Source organism: Tachypleus tridentatus, chromosome 6, assembly GCF_004210375.1.
Source record: "Tachypleus tridentatus isolate NWPU-2018 chromosome 6, ASM421037v1, whole genome shotgun sequence".
In the NCBI taxonomy this organism is placed as follows: domain Eukaryota; kingdom Metazoa; phylum Arthropoda; class Merostomata; order Xiphosura; family Limulidae; genus Tachypleus; species Tachypleus tridentatus.
The window spans coordinates 68785390-68804090 of record NC_134830.1 but is presented as its reverse complement, the minus strand read 5'-3'; the positions used below and the strand labels follow the sequence as shown (position 1 = coordinate 68804090).

Sequence of the window (18701 nt, the reverse complement as noted above, 5' to 3'; positions counted from 1 at the left end):
ACAGTTACAAAATAAAAACAGTTTTAGATTAGGATTGTTAGTGACAGAACTAGTTAACATTCACAAAATATTTCAACTTTAATCAAATCTGTTACTGTTCGATCTAACTTAGTTTGCCACAAAGTCATTTTAATTAGTGAATACAAAAGTTTTAACACCAGGAATTATTCTACTGGTTCACTTAAGACCATGTGTAAGGAAAAGAAACAATGTTTTAAACAAAGAGGGAATTTAAGTTAAATATAAGTTTCAAAGTACAAGAGAAATTTATAGATGAAAACAAACAAGATGTTAAAAGCAACTAAAAAGCAAACCAGTGTTACAAGTACAGCTGTGAGAGAAATGATGCATTAGTTTACTTGAATTGACAAAGCTTTAAAAGTTTTAAAACTATTATTTTAAAAGCTAATTAAAATAATTACAAGTGTTTGACCTATCAGCCTTAAGCTATTTTTATTTTCAAGTTCCCACTTTAGATGTTTGCTGTTAAAATTAATTATGGTTTTGAATTGAATCGTATACACAGAAAATCAACTTCATGAATAGAGAATAAACTACACTGCAAACGAGAAAATACGTCTGAACCAACTGTTCACTCACTAGTGTAAACCACACTAGTTTATAATCAATAATTTTTTATACACTTGGAATTTTATTTGATACTTTCTATATTATTTAATTATTTTGATCTTGTTTATAAAGATGGAGCCATACAATAATCCTGCAGTTTGTGGTACTTCCTAGAATGTTTTGTTACAGCTAGAAAACACTGTAAATATGAAAAGACTTAGGAAGAATACCAATGCATTATTGCACACTTAATAAATAATCCAAGCTAAAGATACATTATATTACAGGTGATGTTAACAAATAAACTTTTTAAGAAATACTTTTCAGGGAATGATAACAAGGACTGAAGTTATTTTTGGTTTTTGGAAATTAGCATATAACTGAGAATAAGACCTTTTAAGCCTTTTAAGAAACAGTTCTTCAGTTGATGTTCTTTTAGTTATCTAATTTTTCTTTGTTTTTTAAAAATATACCAACTTAACAGACTTTCCAACTTTATTAATAAGTATGAAAATATACAAAATTATGCATATACAAATTTGATCAATTAAAAGTTATGAGAATTTAAATTATATGAAGCCTCATAACACTTTCGAACTTCAGTATATTGTGATGACAGAAACATTTCATTTTAACAGAATGACAACATTCACAAAATTGTACGTGCACATTAAAATTTATGAGAACAGATAAATCATAAATATAGAATTGATATTATAATGTCCCCTCTTTTGTGAGGATGTCAGTGTTAATTGAGATTTATAGATTTTTATATATTTTACACATCTCTGTACAAAAGTTTAAAATAATTGGGCATATGAAGTTTTGCTAACACTTACAACACAATTTGTGTCAAAAAACTATTCCAGCCATAAAAGTAATTTATATTTAACTGTGTAAAAGAGCTTAAAGTAACATTAACAAAATGTAAAGCTACCCACAATGTTATTGAAATGTATATTTTTATCTAAAATTTGTATATGAGAAAAATACTTATCAAACTATAGACTGGTTTCACTTCCAACTAATCAGTCTAATATGAAATAAACAAACTAAAATTTAGAATACCAAAAAAATTATAAAAAAATAAACATTCTGTTTGTTTTTAAGCACAAAGTTACAAAATGAGCTATCTATGCTGTTCCACCTTAATATAAAAATCTGATTTTTAGCATTACACTGCACAACAAAGATTTTGCTTCTTGAACACTGTTGGGTGTTCCTTATAGATTTTTGACTGCTAATCATGAAAATCACATCCAAATTTGCTCATTGCATATCATTTCATCGAAATCTTCAGTTTTGTCATGTTTTTTCTTATATTTGTGTCCAAAAATTTTCATTTCTGTAAGAGACCTATGAATAAGGTTTTATAGCAGGCTATAAAAGTGGCTTGCATACACAGATGCTGCTCATTGGATTAATATAGACCTCATAGTGTGTACGTATTGTTTCAGGATATACAGTGCTACTGAAGCAATGCTAACAAGTAAGTTATATGTTACAGACGTTTTACAGGATGATTGGCGTTGGTTAATATGTCTCATCAATGTCAAAATACATTATTGCCGGTAAACAGTTAACTGTCTATTTCTCAGAGTTCCTATGTGATGAAGCAAAGCCAAAACTATGTTTGTGCATACCTACCAGGTACCTGTCACAATAAACAAACACTTTAGGAAGCTGAACTTTTTTTAAAAAATTGTTGTACAGTGTTATAAGCCTCCAGTCTTGCTGCTGAGCTGCTGGGGGCAAAAATAAAAATAAAACATTAAACAAAAAGTTCTGGTCCAAATGTTCTTTTTTGGAAAATTATCTTATAATAACTTGTACTGTATTCTGTTATTGTTATTGGTGTTGCTGCTATCTATGTTGTAAAAAACTATATATATATAATCTTGAGTTTTTAAAATGTAACAGTTGGATCCTAGTCAAATCCTAATGCAGGTACCAACAAACTCTCACAACAAACTACTGACTGAAAAATTTATATTTTTGAGTACAGGCATGCCAATGAAATTTATGAAAAAAAGAGGAAAAGGTATATAGCCTGGCGCCAGAGGCACCACAGTGCGGTGCAGCCACGCCTGACTAGGGGGGTTCATTTTTTAGAAGATATATCAAAATATCTAAAATTAACAAATAAAATAAAAAGTAAATAAATGAAATTTAAGATTGTTTATTTGCTATTTATTTAGTTTAATTTTTTTTCTAAATCAAAATATATTAGTAATATGAGTTAATAAAGCCAAAATAACTCAGTAAATATTTCGAATACAAATCATTTCATTATTATCCTTCTTGTCATAAATAACATCATGATCATCAACTACTGGTATGCTGCCAATTAAATGTTTTACAGTCATTGCCAATAACTACTTCTCTGCTGCATATATTCCATACAATTTTCAAATCACATAAAATTACTCTTTTGACTAATCATGACTACCTACAGTTCAAATTGTTCATCTATGCAATCTTGTCATTATACTACTGGTACCTTAATGTCAGTGAATTTTCCATTCTTTCACAAATTGACAATACAAACTAAAACAGCATATGAAGGAAAGCTATGACATTGCTTAAAAATTCAACTACTGATATGGTTCAATATTAAACTATTGATATCAGTGATATGCCTCAGAAATTAAATTTTGTACAGTCACTGACATCAACAACTACTGCTCTGCTGCATGTATTCCATTAAAATTTCAAATTACTTAAAATTACTCTACATGACTACCTACAGTAAAACTTGTTCATCTATACAATCTTGTCAGTAAATTACTGGTACTTCAATATCAGTATATTTTTCATTCTTTCACAATACAAACTGAAATAGCAAATCAAGGAAAGCTTTGACATTGCTTCAAAATAAAATTAATGATATGCTTTAAAATAAACCACTGGCACTGTATGCTGCAGATAATAATAAAATGTTTTTCAGTCACTGATATCAACTTCTGCTCTGCTGCATAAATTACAGTCAAATTTCAAATCACTTAATTTCCTTTAATCAATCTTGGCTACTTTCCTCTTTTTTTTGAGACAAGGGTTTCCAGTGCTCTCTTCCGAGCTTTTTTTCTCTCCTTCTCTGAATGGGCAGCTCTCTGTGCCTCTACGGCTTTCTGGACTTTTTCTTTAGCCAAGGTGGCTGGGCCAGATTTCACAGAACCATAGGCCTCAAGCCTTTCAGCCCTTTTCTTCTGATTCTCCCTCAGCTTTGAGGTATACTTTGAAGCTACTGATCTAATGTCCTTACACATTCTCTTGTCTACAGGATCAAAATGAACATCTTTCCTTTTAAACATTTCAATCGCTGTTGTTTCTTTGGAGCGTAGAGAATATTTTATCGTCTGGTATGCATACGATACCAGACCACGAGACCTGCAACGAGATTTAAAGAGACTGCCTCAAGATGGCAGTCAGATTTTTTTCTGCAATAAACATTGAAAAATACGATTTCTCCTCAAAACCACCTACCCGGCCCCCAAATCGCTCATATTTTCTCCTCACATTTACACGAATCTCGTGGGTGATCGTTGGCCGTTTGAAAACCGCGGAAATCCGCGTTTCAGCAGAAAAAGGGCACGCATGTGAGTAAACTATTTTTGTATTTATAAAATCACTGCGCAATATTTAAAATTGAAAGACTCACCTTTCTTTGCTCGCAAAATTCTTCCAAGTCGCTGAGCTTCCTGTCTTCTAGAGCCACCATGACTTGAGATCTGAATTAGAACATTTGCCTCCGGCAAGTCAAAAGATGTATCAGCCACCTTTGAGACAAAGATTGTGTTCACTTGAGGGTTGTATTTGAAATTTTGAAGGATTTGCATTCTTTCTCCTTGAGAAGTGGGTCCATAAATGTACGGTCTGAAATTTAAAAAAAAAATTCATATTAGAACATTTGATAAGCATATATTATGATGAAAGTTTTTTTATTACAAACATCAAAATTTAAAATACAGTGAACTATATGTACCCACTAAAAATAAACAACAAATTCCATAGCTCCTAAATAGAGGAATTAATAATTAATGTATCAAGAGAAAATATAATATAATCTATATAATTAAAAATATTAAGTTAATCAAGCCTCAACTTTTAAGCAAGTACATTGCTGAGCAAGAGTTTTGAATGTCTCATATGTAAAAATCACATATTAACTTTACTTCTTCCAAAATTTTATTCAGCTTTCTGTTCTTCTTTCAGTAGTAGGAACATAAGCTTTCTGTTAAGCTTTAAAGCATATTTACTTTCCATAGAACATTTAATAAGACATCTGAACTTTTCATCGAACTTTCAGTAAGTTACAAAAGGTTTATTTGAACACTCAGTAAGTCATAAAAGGTTTATTTAAACACTCAGTAAGTTATAAAAGCTTTTCATTGCACTTTCAGTAATGTGTGTGTGTGTGTTTTTATTATAGCAAAGCCACATCAGGCTATTTGCTGAGTCTTCCGAGGGGAATCAGACCCCTGATTTTAGTACTTCACTGTACTTCAGTAATGTGTCAGTTTATCTTATGTAAATCTGGAGAGTTTAAATACAACAAATTCATTAACACTCAACTTAATCTCAATTAAAAGTGTTTAGACAGCACCAAAGTGTGTGGGCAACTAAAAAAACTTAGTAAACTCATCAAAAACATATACATTATGAAACATGATATCAACCCAAAACAAAGGTATGTGGTAAACCCAAGCCATGGTATGCAAAAAATTAATTTACTAAACCAAAACATCATTCAATCACATGATTAGCATCACCAATGCTTATCTTCTTGCTTTTAATGTTTTTTGAAGCATTAAAACCTTTAACAATTAGACTAATAAAGAAAATGTTAATTTTGCGAAATACCTTTCATTTGGTTTAGTCAAATGATCTCATTACTTCTAAATAGTTTTCTAATATAAACAATCTTCAGATTATGTTATTTCCACAAGAACGATCTATATCTCAAAGAGCTTCAAGATTTCATAAATGTATAGGTGATCAAGATGTGCATCAATAGAATGACTTCTTTGATATCAATGCTATGCTACTTGCCACAGATCATTATCATTAATCCACTTAATTTTAATTTGATCTATCTTAGTATACAAGCACTATATGTGGATGATGCAAAACTATAGCTAATCATGACTAACAACAATCAAATGTTAACCACATTAAAACGATTTAAGTATGGTACAATTACCTTGTATTATATTACAAAATTAGTCATGTTTTCCATAAAAAAAGATATATTTTATGACTGTGAACAAACAATAGCTGATTTTTATGCCAGGTAGAAAATGTTTTACAAATAATTTCAAAGATATATATACAAGTATACACAATATTTCATCACAGACATGTATTTCATTGAGCTTAGGGTGGTGTGTATGGTTTGTAATAATTAAGTTATACTGTGGAATTTCCAGTGAAAGTTTGTTTGTTTGTGATGAAATATTGTGTATACTTGTATATATATATCTTTGAAATTATTTGTAAAACATTTTCTACCTGGCATAAAAATCAGCTATTGTTTGTTCACAGTCATAAAATAAGAGCTCCATAATCTTGAAAGCTTTAATCACGATATTTGTTTGTCCTGTGCTACACTAAACAGTTCCACATCTTATGTCATTATTCATGGTTACCAAAGACATTTATTTGTGTCTAAAATATTACACAAAAATAAGTTAAAAGAGGAAACAATTTGATTTAGTGACTTGTTAACTGTGCAGATTTAAGAGGCCTACCTATTTAATTTGATGGCATAATGTTTCAGTGCAAAAACATTATCAGAGAAAACAATAATCTTATCATTTCTTCCTTCATGGTAACGAATAAGAAACTGGCAAGAGCGAACTTTGTTGGGATTCATCACAAAAAGCAGCTAAAAAAGAATAAAAATCATGACATAAAGGTTAGCACAGTAATTCATACATGCTGTGTAATGATTAAGAATGGGAAATTTCTTAGTTCCAGCACAACAATAAGAATGAGTTGTGTACAGTAGCATGACATAAATAAACTATTTATCAACAAAGGCATAAATATATAGTCTAAAGATCTCCAGCCATCAGTATCAGGTTTAATAAGTGAGTTCAATGTCCAAAACTTACAGATTTTGAAACACCAGGGCTGTATTTGAAAGTCTAAAATCATAGGACTTAATAAAAACCATCCAACATTCTAAAGCAAGTACACATATAGTTTTAATAACAGAGATCTGGTTCTGCAGTGGGTGTAAATTATTGTGGTCCTAGTAATACAGTCACTAGTTGTTCCCTCTCAGAGCCACCAGATGAAAAATGTCACTGTAGAACTATAAAGTTTAATTTACTATGCAGTCTGTTCGGCAACTCCAAGAATACGTGAATGAAATCAAAGTGAAATATAATACGTCAAGCACTACATCTCCAATATCCAATGCCAACAAGACCTTTCACTCAGTGTCAAACTTCATCAGGCTGGCTGGAATACAACAGACATAGCATTTGGTGTTGGTACAATATATCAAGTTTTCATGAACAGCTATTATGGTATGAGCCAGATTATGTAAGTGAATTGTAAGGTGAACTATGTACAAATCTGGAAATGCCTAAAGGTCATATTACCACTATTCTACTTATAGGATAATCAGGAGTTGTGGGTAGTGGATGCACTTTAGAAGAGATGATTCTATTGTTTTTCGAATATTGTGGTTACCTGTTTCAGTCTGATCCAAATATTTTTCTCCTTCAGAACTCTCCTGTTTCTATAGTAATGCTTTCTCTTATTTTTTTGTGATCTGCTGAACTGAGTTTGTATGCAATTCGTTTAATGAAACATTAGTTGTTTTCAATGACAAGTTATGAACAGTCTCTTCCTCCATTTCAGTTGAGCACCAAACTCAAATTAACTCAGGATAACATTTTCTGCTAGTCCTTAAGTTGTTGTAGTTACTATTTTCATCTCTACTTGTTCAGCCTATTCCTTCAAAACAATCAGGAATAAAACTCACTTTAACTCAGGATAACATTTTTCTGCCAGTTGTCAAGTTGTTGTAGTTACTGTTCTTATGACTACATGTTCAGTCTCTTCCAAAAATTAAGTCAGGTAAAATTATTCACTTTAACTCAGAATAACATTTTCTGCCAGTCGTTGTTCTTACATCTACCTGTTCGGTCTCTTCTTCGAATTCAGTCAGGAATAAAACTCACTTTAACTTAGGATAACATTTTCTGCTGTTCCTTAAATTACAGTAACAATTTTTAGCCCTACCTATGAATACCACCCTAGTAAGATCATTTCATAATACTCCCTGTTTCAATGTTTTGCTTTATACCAAAAATTAATGAATAACTTGTTCTTTAGATACTCAGTATTATCATTAGTTTAAAAGCAATTTCTCCACTGCTTTCATCATTCTTGAATACCTCTCAAATTATTTTGTTAATTATTCACTAAACACAAAATAACATAATCCTTCACACAACTCACTAGTTTCTTGCTGGCTCTAGATGTAAGATATTCTCGGTAGAATTCTGGTGTCATAGGACACCAAACCTTAAAAGCAACAAAATTACTTTTAGTAAATCACATGTCACTCCCCAAACAAACAAGTTGGTAAAATAAATTGAAGAGAAAGCACTTTTGTTTATGAATAAGTTTGCAACTATTCCAGAATAGCCTTAACTTATAACTAGGTACAAGTAATCTCAGTGCTATCTTTAACTTAGATTGAGTTAAATTTATTACAGTGCTCTGGTTATCATAGTGTTTTGTAGGCTCTATATTTAGGGATAAAAGAAAAATATTGTTGTGCATCAAATCACCAGCGTAGCTACATATATATATATATTTCTCTGTACTTAACTTCTTGGTGATTTGACCTACAATAACATTTTTCTTTTATTTCTTTCAACAACCACTATGCATAATTCCCTGCACAGTTCTTTATACACAGATAGCCCAGTTACTCAACAGGTATAACACAAATATGCATGCCATTCATAAAAATCAACAATAACAGTCTTACTTTTAAAAAAATAACTGTCACTCACCTTTATTTGTTTCTCTGCCACCAAATCCCAAAAACAATGCAAGAAACCATTACTAAGATACCAAAACACAACTAATCAACTAAATTGTTCATCTTTCATTTTTATTATTATTATTATTATTACTTCAGTCAAAATAACTCTACAACTACTTCATCACTAACATCAATTTAAACAATCTGTGTATTTCTGGGCAGCATATAATGTCATCACTTAGTCATAACTACAACTAACTTTTAAAAAACCATCATTCTAATGTAAATGATGTTATCATTACCCCTTGAAGTTATTATTGAGATATTTAAATTGCCATCTACACATAGCATAAATTCTGAAAATCGTGTCATACAATCAAATCAACTTTGAACAATTTTTAAAAAAGTAATTTTTTTATGCTTTTAGCACAAATGTATAAATTCACAGATAAAACCAGCAGATGACTATTTCATTATTAAGCACAAAGTTATACAATGTGTATTATGTTCACCATGGGTATTGAATCTCAGCTTTTAGTGTTTTAAGCCTTGAAAATTACTTCTGAACCACTGGGAGACCAGTAAATTATTAAAATAGAAAGTGATAATTACAACAACTCCAAATTATGTTTTCAAACATACACTCAGTTATACATGAATCTCCTGTTATTGTGTATTATTACTGAAGAGTTGTTAGTATTACTAATAACAAAAATAATGACACAACAAGAAAAATGTTAATACTTGATATCTGAAAAATTTGTCTGTTAAATGTGATAAATATTTCTTTTCTCTTTCATCAAAGGTAAAACTGTAAAGAGAACCTGTGAATTAAAAGCCTAATTCTGTATAATAATATGAAATAATGAATTAGGTGCAATCTCATAACATTATACACATAATAACTAAGAAATACATAAGGGCCTCTATGTCACTGCTTCTCATTTCAATTTTACCTTTGGTGAAAAATAAATCTTTAACACAAATATATACAATCATTAAACAGTTGTACAATACTAAATAATGAAATAGGTGCAATATCACAACACTATCTACATACCTAAATTAATTTAGCTTACTATATGGTGAGTTAAAATGGACTAAAACCTCAATAACACTTTCCTATCAAATGCTACTAAATTAACTATAGCTTATTTATTACCATTATATTCTTTACATAGAGCTCTGACAATAATGAATAAAATTAGTGAGTATCATTAACTTTACAAAAAGGTATAGAATATACTTTCAAAAATGTTTTTATCCATGCTTACAAGTTTCTCTTCTGATAATAAGAGTGTCAAATATAAATGCTATTAAATGCTATATACAATACAAGAGCTGAAAAAAAATTGTAATGATGGAGGAAAATCTAGAATATAAAACAACATGTTACATCAGCATAAAGATAAAATGTGCCAAGATATAATACAGGTTGCAGAAAAAAAAAAAAAAACACAAAATAAAGTAATAAAATGTCTTATTAAATGTTTTTGCTAACCTCAGCACACTGCACACGAGCAATGTACCCAGCCTTCTGTAGTTCCAGCCAATTAGCTTCATACAATTTTGGTCCAATCAAGAAATTAAGATCTTGTATCTTATCATCTTCTCGAACCAAAGTAGCTGTTAAGCCAAGCTTACAGTGTGCTTGGACGATGGTCAGTACTCTTCGAAACATTTTGGCTGGAATTGTGTGCACTTCTACAAATAAAATTTATATATTGAACTACATAAGAACTGAAGCTTTATATATATGAAAATATAAATATATGAAGAATTATAAGATTACCTCTTATACAACTTAAAATTAACTGTCATACATTATAAATATTACTTATATCAAAAATGACTATATATATACAACAAATAGTTGGTCAAAATAGTTTCACACAAAACTAAAATAAACCATCTAAAAGCATTAATCCCCATTCTTGTTCCTTCAGCCAAGCCATAACTTGCTCTGCCTCCCATGATCGTTTCTGAGTGTGTGTAATCATAGAGTAGGTTGTTATACATATTCCACACCCTAAAAGAAAAAAATTAATAAGTATTAGAAATTAACCCTTTCTTATTATTTTAATACTACACTTGAACATACTGATTGTATACTCTGAGAGTTACTTTAGAGCCTACTTTTAATAAACTGGAACTTACTCCAGAAAAAAAAAAAGTTAAAATAATTATCACAAATAATCACTTATTAACATAAACATCTCCAAGCTTCCAACACTCATATACTAAGTAGCAACAAATTTATTTTCTAAGTTAAGTAGCTCTATGAGTTACCCATGGGTTTGTCTTTGGCATCAGATGTAAAACGACAAATAATGCTGTCATCAGCTGTGGACCACATCTTGAACTGTGAAGTATAAATTAAAACTTCTTGTAAAAAAGATAAAAGATACAGAAGAATTACACATATACTACCATTAAAAGATCAGAACATCAAAATGCCTATATTTATGTAAATTTCATTTCAGTAAATGGAAGATCTTTCATCAATCTTATAAAAGAAACAGTGACATATCCTATAAACTATCATAGCTACAGTTGGCTATTCAGTTTCAAAACTCTGTTTACAATATAGAAAATACCTGAAAGAAATGCACTGAAACCTTATTATTATTGATTTAAATACTTGTATTATTTACAGTTATTAATGTTCAATATTAAAATGATTTGATTCCAAATGACAAAAACAAATTATTTTATATGAAAATATATTCAAGAAAAGTAAAAGCTTGAAAACAGATTACAAAATTCTTTTTTTACAAGCCAATATAAGTAATTTTTGAAATCATATTAACCTGTGCTTTCCACTGTTCCACTGAAACACCAGAATTACACAAAACAAGACATCGTTTTCTTACAGTACAACAAGCTGTAACACCTACTAACGACTTTCCAGCTCCTAAAACATGAAGTTACAACAACAAAAAATTACAATCTGTGTGAAAAAATAATAATAGTGCTCAGTTTAATGTTATTCTTTACACAACACATGTCATTTTTAAAACTAAAATTATTTCAACTGGCAAATATATATATAAACAAACATACTGCAATGGTTTTGTCATCTTGAAATGTGTACATGTTCTACACTAATTCCTGTACACTGAATCCAAAAGTGATATTCATTTTTCCACATCATGTACAGATTTTTCACAAAACACCGTATATGCTTTTACATATGTAAATCATTTTCACTGAAATTAGGTCGCATTTTGTTATGCTTAAAATGTTGACAATCACTGGCTATATATTTCCCTAGATTAATCATGAAGTGAGAGCCTTATCAATAATTTTATAACCCACAAGAAACACACTGCTAGTATATAAATGGTTAACAGGCTGCATGACATATCATTTCTAGATAGTATTTGTTTGTGTGTCCTCCTTGACATTATATTTCCTTTTCAATATCATTTATTTGTCACTATGGCAATAAGAGATTGTCTAAATGACCTAAACACATTTTGTTATATTTATGGTAAATACTTTGCAAAGAAACAAATGCAAAACATAACAGAATTCATCAAAAAAGTATATTATTTGTATGTTTTACTAAAACTTGGGGACCAAGACAAATCATGGGCTCTGATCAAAGTTTGCACCATTTGCATCAAAGAGTTGAGATAATGAACAAAAGGTAAGAAAAAATTTTTCCCATTTGGAATTCCAATGGTCTGTAATATACCTAAAAACCACAGAGATGACTGTTATTTTTGTTCATGTAATGTGCAAGGCTGCAGCACTCAAAATAAAAAAGAAATTTCTCATCTGAAGCTTCATTCTACTATAAAAGCTGTTATTCATAGACTTGTATCTACTCCCTAAACTCTTGATACAGTTTCATCTGATGTCAATATAAATGATGATATGGGTTGTTTTCAACCTGAAATTCCTGGTAAACCACAACTTTTCACACAAGATGAACTTAATTATTTTGCGAGAGATCTTACCCTTCCAAAAGATTTTTTTCAGGGATTTTTGTGTCCAGACTTAGGGTTAAGAACTTACTTTCTCTTGAAACATCATTATATTAGAATAGAAATCATGAGAAAAAGTTTATACCATACTTTTCACAAGAAGGTTCACTGGTTTAATGCAACAATATTGCTGAATTAATACCAATGATAGGAGCTGCAGTCTGTGAACCAAGAGAGTGGCAATTATTGATTGATTCCTTCAAAGGAAATCTGAAAGGTGTTCTCCTTCACAATGGTAACATATACAGATCTTTTCCTATTATTTATTTGTTTCAGTTGAAGGAAACATACAAAAACCTAGAGCTTCTTCTTGATAAGGTCAAGTACAAAGAATATGGTTAGCAACTTCAGTAACAATCCAGTAACACAAAATTCCATGCTTTTTGTGTGAAAGAGATTGCAGAACATAAAATCAGCAGTGTATAAAGGAGCAATGGCCTGGTCTGATACTATGATTGGAAAACATTGAGCATGAAAGTTTGGTTGACACAAAGGTCTTATTACCTCCACTTCACAAAGATGGTGACTGTTTCCAGTACCTATGTGGGCAATTCCCAGCTCTTTCAGAATTGAAAGTTAGAAAAGGGCCTCAGATTATGAAATTGATTTCAAGTGAACAGTTCAAAAGGGCAATGAGAACAGCTGGAAAAACAGAGCATGGACTGCCTTTAAAAATGTTACTGGCAAATGTTTAGGAAACAAAAAATGACTCAAATTATGGAAATACTGTCAATAACATTTTGTTGGGTTGCAATATAAGCTTCAAAGTTTATTTTTGTACAGTCACATACTGACTATTTCCCTAAAAATCACAGTACTGTTAGAGAAGCACAAGAGGAAAGGTTTCATTAAAATATCAGAAAAATGAAAATGAGATATCAGAGAAAGTGGAACATCAGCAGATGGCTGATTACTGTTGGTCATTGAAACTAGATGGAAATGATTGACAGGGAGCATTGCTACATTTGCTGACTGTGGACACTATTCAAGCTAACAATGATCTACTTTCTTAGGATAACATGACTGACAGCTGAAAAGGACTGACAAAAATTTAAATCTTCTATGTGCTTTCAAAGAGTTCATTTGAATTTTGGCTACAGAATATCTAAAATTAATTGTGAAGCATGGAACACCTACTACTATGATGATTGTTGAAAGATGTCACCCAGCAGTATGTAACCATACTGCATATGTATAACAGCTTCATCAAAGAATCGTGTCATCTCAAGACCTATGATAACATGAATGCTGGCTAAATTGAGCATATGTCACATCCTCTCATGCATGTTTCTACTGACCACAGAACCACGTTTATTGTGGTCTCACTGATATGTCCACTAAGAATTACTAAATGACACATTACATTCATTATATTCATGTTTGAACATGCAAAGAAACTTTATATAAGAATACTAAAAAATACATAAACGAGTATCAAAGTTTACACTTATGTATATTATGTATGGAAACAATCTGGTAAACAATGATATAATGAATAGTTTAGTTATTTTGAATGTATAAATATATTTTTTAAGAAACAAACAACTTTCTAAGTTTTCAATACGTATATTCCTTTAATACTAGTGGAATTTTCTAGATAATCACTTTTTGAAGTAGCTAAATTAAAACCATCATTGAATACTAAAAATACACCATCAAAGGAAAACTGAAAAATGTAAGAATTAGTTTTCCAACATTAGATAAATAACCTGTAGATTTTCCTGTAAAAATCAACTCAACTTTGTAAAGAGATTAAAAATAACATGTATCCAAAACTCATATTCCGATAGATCATTTAACTACACTTGGAGGAGCTTAAACATAACAAGATCCAATAGCAACTAAAAGCAAGAAAATATGGAAACTTCTCATGAAAAAATATTAAAGTTACACTTTCTGGGTAAAATCAGCTATCTCTACAGTTAATCTTTGTTGGAAGTAATTTTTAGCCACAGATAAGCAACTCATAGAGTGGCTCGGAGTTTTTTGTTTTTTGACAGCTTATAACTCTATCATCTCTTGACTGACTTGATATCTAATTATAATTTTGGACTCAGGAGGTCAAACTCTTTTAATTCATGTATTTAACCATACCAAGTTCTCAGCTTAATTTATTCTAATCCTGCCTAGAAAAATTTTAATGATAATGAATAATGAGGATCTTATTTCTTAAACACGTTTGATTGTAAAGTAGCAACATTAATTAATAAACTAAATACTTAAAAACTGCATATTATAATCATGCACTTATTAGTTTAGCAATCATAGGCAAACAAAAGTTCAGAGTATTCATATCCAAGTATTGTACTGTACCTCAGATACAAAGTAGGAAATTCAAGCAGCTATGGTAAATATTTAGCATATCATGCTTACATAAATAAAAAGCTTAACTTCAGTGAAATGCTTTTCTTGAACTTCCTGTTTTTAGTTCTCTTTCTAATCTTAGTATTCATCTACAAGTGTACCCATTTCTATTTGTGGCATCTATATGCATAATCTAACAACACCCTTTAGAATCCTAGTTGTTCATTCTCAAATTGTGAACTTTTGACACTAGCACCCCCTAGAAGCAGCAATAGTACCATTTCTGAAAACACTTAATCATCTTACACTAAGGTTCCTATGCTGCTTTGACTTTTCCATGTGTTTAATAACTTCTGCTGAGTAATGATGTTAGAACTTACCACATGGCAATACTATAACACCTGCTCGAGCTCGGCCGTTACCAAACATCTTACGTAAACTCTTCTCCTGGTAGGGACGAAGAATGGCGGATGGTTTTAAGTCAATGCTTAGTAGTTTGGAAAAATGAATAGCAATTTACAGTACATATGTAGTGATAACTTGAGTTAACTAAATTACAAATGTGTTGAGTCAGACAAAAGAAAGTACTAAAAGACAAACAATAAAAAAAATACTTTTGTTATTAATTAACATTAAAAATATTATTACACTTATGTATAATAAAATCTGTTTAATTCACAACTCATTTAAATGCTAAAAAGAAATCTAATTAAATTCTACAATACATATTCTTCAACATATATACAAGAGTTGTTATACTTTGACTAAAGATGAGCTTCTAAAATGTTATTCTTGAATGAATAGTAGAAAGAACTACTACCTACAATTATATAGCCATGTACTGCAGTAATTCCAATACTAGAAATAAATGGCCTTAAAACACCAAAATCTGTTTTTTTCTTTAACTGGACAGTCAGCATTTCACTTAACTTCTTTAGGAGTATTCCACTAAAACACAAATCATAACTGACAGTACAAAGCTTTAAATAATATGCATAATAAATTATAATTGATTCTATAGCATTCATTTCTAGATCACTATTTGACATATAGAGTAATAAAGCTTAATCTGGAAATAATTACAAACTATTTGTAGTAAACAAAAGTTTTATATAAGTTACAGACTAAAATAATAAATTATAGGTAGGGCAATTTACAGGGGAGCAAGGAAGGTCATTTGGCCCAAGCCTCAAGTTCAAAGAGGACTTTAAATTTAGACTCATTATTTTTTGCACTTAAGTTTTGCAACTGCTTTTTATGAGCCCCTCAATTAGACCAAAATGTGGCATCAATACTCAGCTTAGACCTGCAAATTATACACACACACACAAATAAAATATTCAAATTTTGTTGTTTTTTTTGTTGTTGTTTTTGAGCTGATGATTCTTAGTTTCTTTTCATGTCCTTTTTTATTATTATTATTACAGCCAGGGGCCTCAAAAGACAGAAGTGGCCAAGGCTTCTCTGCACCTACATTAGGGGCCTAATTATAGATGCCTCCCTTTGTTCCTTTTCATCTGTGGTCACAGTTTTTCAAACTTTTCTGTCAGTATACTTGTTGGCTTTGTAAAGATTTATGCAGAGAAAGATGGTTATATGTCAGGTGTTATTTGTTCATTATGAGTTAAAAAATTAATCTGTACCTATGTTTCTTTTGTATTGTTGTTTACAAAAAGAACAGCTTTTAATTATTTCAACAATACAATGACCTTTATTAGTTTATATGACAAATGCATGTTGAAGAAATGCACATTAAAGATTCCATTATAATTTATTTGAATCAAATGAAGTTCTGTACTGTCTGTCATGGCTTGTGTTTTAATGGAACACTTCTGAAGCTGCTGCAAATCAAAATAACGATTGTCCAATTAACAAATTTTGGTGTTTTAAGTCATTTATTTCTAGTGCTGAAATGTGTTATTTTCCAACATGCACTACATAAATTACATACTGAATTAAGTTATTGCTTCCGGAATTACACAACTGTGAATTAAAACTGAAAAGTTGTCTAAGGTTGATAATAATTTGTATTTACTGATACGAGTTGCATGGTTGCAGTAACGTTATATTTTTTAGTAAAAGGGACAAATTACAGTAAAATCAGTAAAATGTAAAAAATACATTTATCTTTACTCATTGCAGAAGATGAAAATGAAATATCAGTAAAGGAAATATATATATATTTATATCATACCATAATATGTTCCTTACAGTTACTATGTTATATATAAATATATATTAAAGACCTTTTCTTTTTCACCAAGGGTAAAATTGGCAGAATAACCTGATATGTATAGATCAAATGCATTCCTTAAATGATCGTACCCTTTGCTCTGGACTGTAATTATGCCTATTCAAGGCTCTTCAACATAGCTTGGATCAACAAACCAAAGAAATACAATTAGGCCTCTTATAATGGCAATATACATATAATACCTTCTTGGTTTTTAAGTTGATTTTAGTTCACCATACAGTAAACCTAAATTAATTCAGGTATGTGAATAATTATGACATTTCACCTAAATAATCATTCAATATTATGTCCTACACAACTAGTTTGAACAACTTCAGCTAAAAGACCTAACAACTGGTATTGGACATAAAAAGCTACCCTTCTTAACAGCTGAAAATAACTGGTACCTTTTCAACAGTACCAACCACTTGGATATATTAAAATAGTGTGACTGGTATTAAACTATCCTTAAAAGACTCCCACTCAAAGCATATTCAGTTTTTTCAAAATCATAGAGGTGAACGTGGATGCAAAATCTCCTCAGATATGAAAGTAACCACAGCAAACATTATTTTGAAGGGACTGAAATTTTCAGTAATTAAACTAGAACACACAAAGTGCTCTGCCAGCAAGCAACCTCAGTCACAAGGTAAATGTAAATAGCAAGGGCTGTAACAACTGGTTGAAAACAGTATCACAGAATTATGCTATGAAGTAAAAAACAGACCAGTAAATAAAAAAGGAATAATTGCAGTAAGGTGGTCAGAAAGATGATGACAGTTTAAACAGAAAGACTTTTCACTCAAGTCAGTTGTAAAGTCACCATACCTAATTAGTCCTTCAGGGAATAACTGCAAATAAGAGAGTAGATGCATGAATCTTAAAGTAACCATAAATACTCCATGAAAGGGTGTAGGAACCAGGATTTCAGGCACTCTACCTCAGAGTAAAAGGAAATAAACGGAGCAACTTATAATAACTCTTTGTATATATCTAAAGGGATGAAACTGATAGATCTGGAACAAGTGACTGCCATTCCTCTGAATATGCTAAAACTCAACCACAAAAAACTTGGTAAAATAAGAAGTCTAGTTTTGTTTAGTATAGACCCATAATCTTATCTTAGATAAAATCATACGGAAAAAGTAGTCTGTATATATGCTTATACTTGGTAAACAAACTAGATCAACTGTCATTTAGAAATTACCCTCCCACACAACACTCTTGGAAGTCCCCATGGTTTATCCATACTTCAAATGGGTTCATCAGCTTCAATACCCCATGTAGTGGAGGGATAAATCAGTTGAGTCTTCAGTGTAAAATATTCCACCAGAAATATAACTGCTGTAGCACAAGATCCACTTAGTCTATGGAACTCCCCTTAATACATTCACTATAACTATATACATTTAAAAGATTAGAATTGTCAGAAGAGAGGATGGATTCTATGAATCAGGCTGAATTAATTTCTCAGGTAAGAATGTTAACATTCAAAGAAGTTGTAAAAACTTCTGAAAAAAAGATCAGTACAAATGCTGAAAAACATAGTACAGAAAAACAAACCAAAGTCAAGCTATAAACAATTCAAACATAA

At 30.6% G+C, this 18701-nt stretch overlaps 1 protein-coding gene across 2 annotated transcripts in view; it reads right to left on the bottom strand.

The window, feature by feature from the left end:
• Positions 1-18701, bottom strand: part of hay (ATP-dependent DNA helicase hay) — a 57446-nt gene that overhangs the window by 2521 nt on the left and 36224 nt on the right. For both annotated transcript variants that reach the window (XM_076505371.1, XM_076505370.1), the window contains exons 10-17: positions 15255-15361; positions 11389-11492; positions 10868-10940; positions 10488-10607; positions 10080-10282; positions 8044-8109; positions 6318-6454; positions 4229-4443 (exon numbers count right to left, since the gene is read on the bottom strand). In XM_076505371.1, coding sequence (XP_076361486.1) covers positions 4229-4443; positions 6318-6454; positions 8044-8109; positions 10080-10282; positions 10488-10607; positions 10868-10940; positions 11389-11492; positions 15255-15361 — 1025 coding nt within the window. The remainder of the gene's footprint in view (positions 1-4228; positions 4444-6317; positions 6455-8043; positions 8110-10079; positions 10283-10487; positions 10608-10867; positions 10941-11388; positions 11493-15254; positions 15362-18701) is intronic.